An 11,872-nucleotide genomic window follows, 5' to 3' on the forward strand; every position below is an offset into this window, starting at 1 on the left:
TGCCGGGGGAAGGAGCGGGTTCGCAGTGACTTTACATTGGCGGGACTTTGACCTTACACTCTGCAGTTACATTTCAGGATATAGGGTGTTCGCTTACCTCGTGATCCCTTAATGGGTTATTGCTTGTGTTATCTTTCTGAAATTTTTTTTGGGGGGGAGGGAGGGCTGATTTTTTTGTAAGCAAAACACTTTTATTCTGTTATGTCCATCTTTTTCGCACGGATACACTACGCCTTCAAGGTCGCTCGTGGAGGAAATGCATAAACAAAGCTCAAAGTTAATTCTGTTTGTTTATTTTACTTTGCAAGTCAGTTCCATCGCGCGTGACAATATCGTGCAGCTTTGCTTTATATGTTTTGAGTAATTTTCATGGAATTTCATAAAAAATGTTTCAAATAAAATGTTAATTGAAATTACCGTTCACATGGAGTCATCGGCATGCCATATTTCCTTGCATTTTGAAGACCAGGTGACATTTAGCCTCTACTTTAACCTTGTACGTGGCTCCCAACTTGCTCCAAGACCTCGTTTTTGCTGCTCCCAAAATTGCTCCAAAGCCGCTTTGCGCAGTTTCATCCCCCGCAGTGAAAAGGGGGAGATCTGTCGAAAGGTGGAAGGTACAAAATAGCTTGCCGTGTTTGCAGATTTTCGTACTGAAAAGCAGGTTTTTGACTTTCTGCCTTCTTTTTGGCTTATGAAATCATATGCTACAGCAAAATGCCAATTTAAATTCAATAATCCCAACCCGAGATTCGTTTCATGGACAATTTAAAGTGTTTTATCTGGTACACACTAACAAAACAGTTAATCGAGCTAACTCTATTTCAGTGCTTTTTTTAACTGAATTAAAAGAAAAAAATTAAATTTAACTGCTCACCTGATGCAGAGCTACAATAATGACTGCTTATTTCTAAAACATGCGGCTTTTTTGTGCTTTCCTAGTGTGTCCTAATACACATGAATCCTTGTAGGAGAGGAAGCTGCACTTTTGGGAGAGACCAGCTGCCCATTGAAAGCCACTGAGGACATCTGGTTTGGGTGCTGTTCCTGCACCTATGTCACCAGAGATCAGCATGGGATTGTGAACCACCTGGTTTCTCATGGTGATGAAAAATACGAGTCCCAGCCCCCTCCTATGTCACCTGCCTCTAGATCCGAAGTGCTCAGCAACACTCAAAAGCAGAAAAGTGATAGGTTATTCAAGTGCAAGCTGTGCCCTCAAGCATTTTTTTGGAATTCCTTGCTGATCCACCATATTCAGAAACACACTGGTGAAAAACCATTTAAGTGTAAGCTGTGCCCCCAAACCTTTTCTGATAATTTTCATCTAACAAGGCATAATCTAACACACTCAGGTGAAATGCCATCTAAGTGCAAGCTCTGCCCCCAAGCCTTTTCTCAAAATGGCGATCTTCTCTCCCATAATCAAACACACTCAGATGAAAAGAGATTTAAGTGCAAGCTATGCCCCCAGGCCTTTTCTGATAATTCTCACCTAACAAGGCATAATCGAACACACTCAGGTGAAAAGCCATTTAAGTGCAAGCTGTGCCCCCAAGCCTTTTCTGATAATTCTCATCTAACACGGCATAATCTAACACACTCAGGCGAAAAGCCATTTAAGTGCAAGCTCTGCACCCAAGCCTTTTTTCAAAATGCTGATCTTCTCGCCCATAATCGAACACACTCAGGTGAAAAGCCGTTTAAGTGCAAGCTATGCCCCCAAGCTTTTTCTCAGAATTCCACACTTGTCCGTCATAATCGAACACACTCAGGTGAAAAGCCATTTAAGTGTAAACTGTGCCCCCAAGCGTTTTCTGAGCATTTTAAACTGACCTGCCATAATCGAGCACACAGTGGTGAAAAGCCATTTAAGTGCAAGCTGTGCCCCCAAGCCTTTTCTCGAAATTCTCATCTAACAAGGCATAATCTAACCCACACTGGTGAAAAGCCATTTAAGTGCAAGCTCTGCCCCCAAGCCTTTTCTCAGAATAATGCTCTGATCCGCCATTATCGAACACACTCTGGTGAAAAGCCATTTAACTGCAAGCTGTGCCCCCGAGCATTTTCGCAGATTTCAGATCTGAGAAGACATAATCTAACACACTGTTGAAAAGTAATTTAAGTGCAAGCTGGTGCCCCCAGACCTTTTTTCATAATTTCCATCTCATCCACCATAATCAAACACATCAGTGAAAAACCATACAAGTGTAAGTTTTGTCCCCAGGACTGCTCGGCATTCCAGGCTGATCCGACATAATCGAATACAGACTGGGGAGAAGCCATTTAAGGGCAAGCTGTGTCCCCAAGCATTTTCTGAGAATTACAACCTGAGTGAAAGCCATTTAAGTGCAAACTGTCCTCAAGCCTTTGCTAGTAATTCCAGACTGACCAGGCATAACCAAACACACACTGGTGAAAAGCCATTTAAGTGCAAACTTTGCATAAAAGCCTTTGCTCGGAATTGTCATTTAAGAAGGCAAAATCTTACGCACACTGGTGAAAAGCCATTTAAGTGCAAGCTGTGCCCATGAGCCTTTTCTCATAATAGCTCTCTGATCTGTCATAATCGAACACACTCAGGTGAGAAGTCATATAAGTGCAAGCTGTGCTCCTGAGCCTTGGCTATTTCTAATTTAAGAACGCAAACTAACACACTGGTGAAAAGCCATTTAAGTGCAAAATGTGCCCCTAGTCACTTCTCAGAAAATCAGTCTGATCTGCCATTATCAAACACCTGGGTAAAAAGCCATGTAAGTGCAAGCTATGCCCCCAAGCTTTTTGTCAGAAAAGCAATCTGATCTGCCATAATCTAACACACTCAGGTGAAAAGCCATTTAAGTGCCAGCTGTGCCCCCAAGCTTTTTCTCGGAATTCCAGTCTGATCTACCATAATCAAACACAGTTGAAAAGCTATTTAAGTGCAAGCTGTGTCCCAAGCCTTTGCTGAAATATCCTATATGAGAAAGCATAATCGAATACACACTGGTGAAAAGCCATTTAAGTGCTAGCTGTGCACCCAAGCCTTTCCTAGTAATCTAAGTAGTAATCTGATAAAACACAAGCACATGGCTTAGAAGCCATATAAATGCAAGCTTAGACCCCGAACCTTTGCTCAGATTTCTCATCTCAGAAGCCATAATCAAACATGAAAAGCCATTTAAGTGCAAGCTGTGCCTGCAAACCTTTTTGTTAGAATTGCGATTTGTACACAATCGAGCACACAGGTCAAAAGCCATACAAGTGTAAGCTTAGTCCCTAAGCCTTGGCTCATTCCGATCTGAACTACGATAAACAAATACACAGCTGTGAAAACCCTTATAGTGCAGACTGTGGAGTTGCAAATTTATGAACCACACCAAAACACTCACAGGTGAAAAGATATACATGTACAAGCTTTGTCCCCAACCTTTGCTTCGAATTCTCATCTGGCCCACCATGTCGTAATGCACACAGGTAAAAAGCCATTTGAGTGCACGCTGTTTCCGAAGCCTTACTTGAGAATCGAAATCTGATGAACCATAGGTGAAATAATGTACAAGTGCAAGCTTTTCTTTGAATTTTTTCATCCCTCCATAACGAGTGCACACGGGCGAGAATGACGCATTTCAATCCACCACAATCAAGTGCAGTTACACCGAAAGGTTTATGAATCAGCTGCAAGTTTAGCCTTCCATGCTTTGTAACATGTGGAATCATTTGACTCATGCAGATATATGCAGTTCAGATATATAAATCCATGCAGTGCCCTAAATTGACTGGAATACAGCACCTTACAAATGACAGCAATGTTTCTGTGCATTTCTTAATGCCTTTGCCTTGTGGGGCATCTGACCAAAGCACTGGATGACGAACCTAATGGCGATTGCATTAATCAGGTGGCAGGGAGTGGGCCTTTGCACTGTCGACTTCTCAGAACGGTTCGTTGTATATCCAGTATGGTTATCACATTCATTGTGCACGCATAGCGAAACTCTTGCATTGCTCATAAGCCTTTCGTCTAAAAAAATGCTACTGTTTGTAATCACACAAATGTGTTGAGGAGTACGGAGCAATTCCTTGCCAGAACTGATGAAGAGGTTGGTCAGTGTAATGACAAACCTTCAACTTTTTCAATAGATTGAAATAGGTCCGTGTTTTTTACTCCTGTATATAAAAGATATGCGCTTGTAAAAAATAAATGTGTTACCCAAGTTTCAATTTAATTATTTAAAGAAATAAAGTGTGTCAATTTCAATTCCTATAGTCTTTTCTGCTCTTGCAATCTGGTACTCCAGTGTGGAGGAATTTTATAGGTTTTAATTTTTACATCCCGTAGCATGCCTCTCCATTTTAGCAATCAACTCGGCTGTCAACCTATTTCTGAGTGTGTGTGTGTGTGCACTGCAGTGGTTCGTGCTTCCAATTTGAACCTTGCTATACTTGGGGATAACTTTTCTTGGCAATGCAGTCAAAGGCACTGGCACTTATGCCTTCTCCAATTTTAAGCACTGATGGAACTTGCACGAGCCCTCTTCTCCAAAAGGCCAAGAAAAGCTGTCCCCCTAGTATAGTATTCCCACACCACCAAGCAGATTTTACAATGGACAGCGTGCCAATTTTGAATGCTCCATAATGTGTGTGCAACGCTGGTTTGAAGAGCGAGGTAGAGAGCTGAACTGACTTGAACTTGATCATGTTCGAAGTGTTCTTGCTTCCTTCCCTGCACTGGAATCTTCATAGTCATGTATTTATATGAGACCTGCTTTGAGATATTGCTCCTGTATTTAGGTGGGCGTAATTTTCTGTTGCTCCGTATTCTTGTTGCCGATAGTTGTCTCTGTGTATCTTTGCCGGAATTCTGGGACCGTATGCCAGACTATGTTTTTTGTACTAAAATGACCATTTTTTTTGCATGGTTTACTGCATCCTGTGTATTGTTGTGTGCTTAGTATGCATTGTGTAATACATTTGTATATATTTTCATTGTGGTTTTCTTTTCTTACTCTCGTTTGTCTCGAATAAATTCTGCAGATGATAAATGTGTAATCAGAGTTCTGTATCGGTGTTCCTCACAAATAAAGCTAGACAGTTCGAGTGTTGTTTTCCAGCCATTGCATATCTTGGCAGAGCAGCTCTCTGGGCAGTTCTTATTTTGCCATCCTGTACCACGCTGGGACCTCACTGTGGCAGTTTTGTAGCCATGAAATTGACTCCCGGGTGGATGTGCATACTGCGGCAGATAAATTTGGATCAGATTGTGGTGGCCATTCCCTTTGTTTCAGGTGAATAAAGTTCATGCTCTGTCCTCCACCACAAAAAAAACTATTTTTTTATTACGAAAGTGAACTATGCATAGGTGAACGTTCTTTATCCACGCAAGTGATATCCTAGTGGTCCGAACCAGATGTAAAAGTTTCAGAACTAACCGTTATCTTATAAAAAAACTAAAAGTAAATTTCTGAAGTTTTTCTCGGAATAAAGTTCTCGAATACATGAAGCTGAATGGCACCAGTCACTTAAAACGAACTAGAATGGGCCCTATTTTCCCATTGGAATTTTTAGAAAATCACTTATAAACTTAAATGAGATGATGGTCAGTTCTGAAACTTTGGTATCTGGTAGACTGCTAGCGCTACACTTGGGTGTTGAATCAGTGTTCGGCAATCCCTAGTTTATTGTTGCAATGCAAAAGTGCTATATTTATTTGTGGGGGTCACATTATTAATCATACACTTCTTGCTCTAATGCTTTGTTCTTGTGCTCCATCTGCCAAGTCTGTTGGCTTCCACCCCTGTCCCAATGGCAAGAGCCTCTAGGAACAAGTCAGTTTCTGGCTCCGGCCTTATACCTTGGCAGTCCGTCACTATGTGCCTCCGTCCCACAGCTGGTGCAAGCAGTCTCTAGGTCTTCGGTGAAGTGGGTCCTCCACTGCTGTCTTCAGAGTACCTGCCCATGCATTAAATAAGAAACTGCTTCCCCCGGTGTTGTCCTAAAAACTAAATTCTGTCCTGTTCCCCGTACATCCATGGCGATGATTTCTACGCCACCCTATTTTTTCCAACGTCGTGTCTCTTCCTCTTGCGTGAGTGTCCTCGCTTTCTAGGCGTCGGCTACAGCATTGTCCTCCAGCTCCTTGCTATCCATTAAAGTTTGTGTTGGGATGTGACAGTGACGTGCAGGCATCCTTGTTCTTTTCCACCGCTTGGTGCTCCGGTCCCTGTAGAACATGTTGCTCCAGATCTGGTCGTCCACTTTGTCTAATCCATATGTCTCGGTCGCCTCTCGTAGCAGGTCTTCGCCACTGTCTCCTTGGCCTCGACGCTCGACCAACCGAGCTCTCCCTGAATTTTTCATCGGAGCCATTGAAGGGAGCTCCAGGGGCCCTTCCTCCCACCTCTTGCTGCCTTGACTTTAGAAAATTATCCGTGTTTGACTCGAGGCAAATCGCCCCGTTCCCGTAAGTGATGCCTGGAATAAGTGCCACCTTCTACAGGCTCCCAATACTTCAAAATGGTTGAAGGCCCAAATAGACCTCCTCCCGAGGATTTGTTTTCCCTTGATTGCTCTTTTGCAGAGCTATCCTTTGTGTTTTCCCAGATAATTAGGCCTGCCCTGCTGTAGACGTTTCTAGATACTTGGTGCCCCCTCTGTCACTGGACTCATCGTTATGTTCCGACGTATGGCACGTGAGATTATCCAGGAACTGAGGGCAAAGTTCATGTTGGTTGACTATTTTGAAATTTTAGATGGCAGTATTTTGTCTGTGTTCTAAGCAGAGTGTCGAACCGAAATTTTTATCGGTTCGGTTCCGGTTCGGGTTCACGGCTTTCGGTTCGGTTCCGGTTCAGTTCCGGGGAGCAAAAAATAACGGTTCAAACCAGTTTGAACCGCTAAATCTAGAACATATTTTTTGCGTTGTTATTGCAATAGACATTATTTACGCCGTGAAACGATTAACTATATAAATCCTTCTATTGTCTGTGCAATTAACTTTTGTTTTCAGGTACCAAAGATATGAGCTTCAAGTTATTTAATTTCGTCGCAAGAGTAGAAGAAAATCTACATCAACGTACATAACGTCGTGTTCATACGACTCAACATCTCTTTGTTTATCAGTCACATATATTTTACCTGAATCCAAATGTACAACAGTAACGAGTTGAGCTTGTTGGTACATATATTTATGCGACCTACCACACTTTGCGACAATATTTTAGACCATGTAAAAAGATCAGCTTGAACTTAGGAATTTTACTTAAACACGAAGAAAGGACAGGAAATGACAAAATAATTCTAAATTTCCAGCTGATCTATTTACAAGTATACTTGCGAATAGATCAGCTTGAAATTTAGAACTATAGTTTCATTTCCTGTCCTTTCTTCGTGTTTAAAGGGACCATGAAGGCAGTTTCGAAGTTTTATTCGATGATTGAAATGGATGTCAGGCACGTCTCAGATACTGTTGACCAAGTTCTAGCCCGAACAGAAGTTTGGGTGCCGTACCAATCGAGCAAACAGGCGCGGTAATAACAGCGCCGGGAACGATGCCTGAGACCCCACCGAGGCGGCGGCAGAAAGGTGAACTAAAGTGCGCCGAAACGTGACGACGACGGGCTCCTCGTCTGGCGATTGGTTCAAACGATAGACGCGCTCTTGGTTCGATTTCGGTGGTGAGATGTGATGAAAAAAGTTTATTTGAACGTTGGATAATATCTTGAAGTTGTAGTTGGGAATTACTAGGTTTCATACCGTGTATAAAAGCATAATCTGAAGCGATCCCTCAGTTTGTCTCTGGTTGAACGCATCCCGCACTGCTACCTCGGGCGCGTAACAAGCATCGAGCAACCATGGACAAAAAGAAAAAGAGGTACGAGAGCCGGGTGCGGCGGACTTTTGGTTTTGGTTTCGTGCGTCGTCTCGTCTTCGCTTTGCGAACTGGTGTCTCACCAATCATGCCGCGTTTATGTGCAGTAGTAGGTTGCGCGAAAGGTCGGCTAAAGACGTGCGGTCGATCGGGCGACATTAGTTTGCATAAACTGCCGACCGATGCAGCAATGGGCAGCATTGCTGCATTGGTCGCCAATCCAGAGTTCTGCGTCCTTAGCAGCATCTCCCGTTCAGTCGGCGTGAGGTCGCTGAACGGGAGCTCAAACTAATTTGCGAGCGCGGCGTTGTCGTCCATTTCTTCCAGGTTTTCTTCACAGACCGCCGTGCACTAGAGCGAACCACGGGAACCACACTGAGCGTGCACTAAATCCTACCGATTCCGACAGTGTTCCCTGACGTCACTTCTCTTTCCAGAGGCAAAAACGGGAAGAAATCTGAATGTGTGTTTCGGTTTCGGAAATTTATTTGCAGGTACAGAAATAAGAGTCACAACGTTCTAGAAAAAATTCTGGCATGCCAGGACCCCAATGCTTCCGAAAACACATTTTATTTTTTTAAATTAAATTGCCTTCATGGTTCCTTCAAGTAAAATTATTAGTTCAAGCTGATCTTTTTACACGGTCTAAAATGTTGTCCGAAGTGTGGTAGGTCGCATAAAATACCCGTGATTAATACAACTTCGTGTCCCAGTATTGAAAGTTAAATAGTGATTGTGTCTTTGAACCAAGGAAATAATTACAGCACACAAAATCATCAAATGAGCACCTCGTGGCCGTATATATCACGAAATACGGTTTACTAAATGCGTTTCACAATATATATATACTTAAGAATTTTACGTGGGATTCGAATTCACGACCCCTTTGGTTGCGAGTCAGACATGCTCCTGACTAGGCCACGCGAGGCACGCTTGCACGGCAAATGAGGAGGCGATGCGAACGAGGCGTGTTCCACTTTTAAAAACGAAGCTTAAGCGTTCTCTAAGATTCTTTTTTGTTAGGTAAAACGATGTAGTATTTCATGTTCTACTCGACATGACAGCTACTTAATTAGACACTTTCTGACGGTTCGCGTGCGTGATCGTCATAGTTTCGCCGCGCGTTCGTGTTTACTTTGTTTTTGTCCAGCCCACAGACATAAAGGTAATGTTCACCACATAAAATAGGCAATAACAGACTTCTATATGTTTGAGAAGTTATATGTGTGAGGAACAGATAGTTATTTAAATTAGCTTCAAAATCATAAATATGTATATGGCTGTCCGAGATCACTTATAATGTGCCGGTCGAGGATAAAAACGCCAGAAACGGTTGTCAGAACACATATAAGATAATTGGGTGAAGGGGGGGGGGGGGGGGGGGGGGCGGCATTGCTTTAGAGTGGTCGGCCCTTTATTTGTGTTGTCAAATATTCAGTAAGTAATGAAATATATTTTTATAATCAATAATTTCCTTTATAACCGCATGAGACCGATTCGGAAGAACGATACTCGAAACTACGCGAGCTGTTAAGACTGCGTAAACGTGTTTTTTGTTCGCTGATTGGCAGCGTGAAACGTCAGGCTCCAGGGTACGCCAGAAAGGACTCTGTGTTCACATGACAGATCTGAAGGCAAATACTCGAAACGTTAAAAAAGAGATAATTAATGGTATTTTTCTGAATAATTCCTTACAGAACGCCTTACTACAAACGGAGATGCATAAAGATGTGTGCAATGAAATTCCTAATTTTACATGAATAGCGCGAAGGACAGACAAAGATTCTTAAAATCTTAATATAACATTTAATCAGCTTGCATGAGCTCGAACCTTCGTGAAATACTGCCTCAGGAGGCTAATGTTATATTCGGTTTTACCTGCGCTTGTGTCGGGCCCTTACTTTACAACATCATGCTTCAATAGTCATGCGCTCTAATATTTCTCTAGGTTACCGTATATCGCCGCGGGACTGCTATGAATACATCACAACTTTACAATTAGGATATCTATTGCTAGTGTTGCGAACATCGCATTTTACCAGAAAGCTGAACTGCTAAACGTGGTATGCACATGACGTCATCGCACTATAGGCTGGTGGTCATTGTGATTTCTTCTCGCTGAGAAAATCAAATTCAAAGGTGCAAAATGCACGTTGCAGGAGGTTCAAGCTCAGTAAAAGTCAAGTACTGGAAAGGCACGTATTATTATTTTTGGTGCATCGTCGTGAGGAATAGCGCGAGCGTCTGGCACGACAGAAACATGCTTTTTGGCAAGAGCGTTTTTGCACACAAAGTAGTTTCCGGGGCCACGCTTTTTAGTCTGCGCCGAAAATACGGGGAACGAGAACCTTTTCATCACAGTACGTTTCTAAAGTGAACCCTCCGCCTTCCCCCCCCCCCCCCCCCCCAACAACACACACACAGAAACCATTGCTTTTTTTTAGAACGTGAAGTTTAAAGGGGTCATAAAACGATATCAAGTTGAAATGTTCATAACTTTTCAAAGGCGTACTGATCCCATACTGGACAGAGTATAGTCGCACAGACTGTCACTGATACAGAAGCTTCTTTGTCGCGGTGAAATTGCGAGGATAAGATGATACATTTCTTTTAGTCTTGCCTTCGCAAAGATTGATGACGATTCTGGGATCGAAACGCCCCGCCTGACGACAGTCGCGCGCGGCTCATGGATTGGACAGGAGAACTGCGTGAGCACCGTACATCGGCTCGTAACAATCAATGCCTCGGCGGACACTTGGGTACTGGCTCGCCTCCAATCACTGCGGTGATGAGAATAGTCGAACTCTAAAAATGCCTCGAACTCCCGAGCACGCTTTTTCTTCCTTTCCAACCCCAGCGCGGGGGCATGATTAACGTTGGCGGCATAGGATGGCCACCAAGCCACGTGGCCGCATGTGGCTCCGAGACGAGGGGATGAGCGATGCTCATATTTCGCGAATTTTTTTGGCGACAGCCATTTCTTAGAAAGAAGTGCTAAGGCAAGTTTATTCAGTTATTAACGTTAGGGAGTGATTCTAAGTAGTATCTATTGAATGTGTAGGAATCTTTTTATGGTTCCTCTAAGCAAAATGAAAAGGCGGTCAAAACTTGGGCAATAACGTGAGAACGACGTTCGTGTGAGACTTAGAGCGGATGGCAACGTTCAGCTGCCGCCTCTAAGACCACTGTACTTCGTTTCAGCTGACGTCCGAGCGCGGCCGATGTTATGAGCCGAAGGGCCAATCATGCAGCGCAAAAAGCGCAGCGTCATGGTGTGCTCTCTTCGCTTTATACAACTAGCCGGCGGACGAGCACGCACAGAGAAACTGCGAATACCGGCTGGCCCTATCAAGTGCAGAAAGCACGTCGTGACGTTGTGCCTCTTTCGCTGTATGATTGGCCCTTCGGCTCATAACATCGGCCGCGCTCGGACCGTAGCCGAAACGAAGTATAGGACATATTTTTTTTCAGGTATCTTTTCTGTACACACATGTAGTTTTATGAAACGTCCTACTAATAAGTAGCATTTAATGCTTTCAATACTTTCATTCTCGTGGACATCTTTCGGATGCAGTTCAGCAACAACTAAAAAATGTTTGGGTGCCTCAATGATGCAAAATTGGTCGTGCAACATTTTTGTACTTTCAGCAACCAGTGTTAAGACATAATCCCTGAGGATTATAGCTACTGAAGACACTCATTAGATTTTCCCTCCTCGTTATGGCAGATGCAGAAGAAATACAGAAAAGAGACAGTTGTCGATCCCCTCCTCAACTCGCAATTCGAACAAGTGGCCACGTGATCTGACGCTAATTATATACCGCCAGTGTTCATCATAGTCGCGCGCAAGGGTTTGGAAAGCAAAAGCTTGGGCTGAGCTTCATATATTGTTAGAGTTGGGCTATTATCATATTTAATTCAACGCGAGTTGTTACCCGAATGTCTGACAATGCTGATTGCCATGAACCCGAGCACTCGACTCGGGGTTATGAAAACCGCGTACGTCACGGCGTCACGTGACTCTGG

The 11,872-nt window shown here is 43.3% G+C and overlaps 1 protein-coding gene and 1 pseudogene across 3 annotated transcripts in view; one reads left to right on the forward strand and one right to left on the reverse strand.

Moving 5' to 3' along the window:
- The window catches only part of LOC115327013 (zinc finger protein OZF), an 82,016-nt gene extending 76,849 nt beyond the window's left edge, over positions 1-5,167 (forward strand). For all 3 annotated transcript variants that reach the window (XM_040214509.3, XM_040214510.3, XM_040502452.2), the window contains one exon: positions 972-5,167. In XM_040214509.3, coding sequence (XP_040070443.1) covers positions 972-2,113 — 1,142 coding nt within the window. In that variant the 3' untranslated portion in view covers positions 2,114-5,167. The remainder of the gene's footprint in view (positions 1-971) is intronic.
- A 536-nt stretch (positions 5,168-5,703) lies between these two features.
- LOC8026564 lies at positions 5,704-6,306 on the reverse strand (annotated as a pseudogene).
- Positions 6,307-11,872: the final 5,566 nt, after the last annotated feature.

Source organism: Ixodes scapularis, unplaced genomic scaffold (genome assembly GCF_016920785.2).
Source record: "Ixodes scapularis isolate PalLabHiFi unplaced genomic scaffold, ASM1692078v2 PGA_scaffold6__148_contigs__length_123643588, whole genome shotgun sequence".
Classification (NCBI taxonomy): domain Eukaryota; kingdom Metazoa; phylum Arthropoda; class Arachnida; order Ixodida; family Ixodidae; genus Ixodes; species Ixodes scapularis.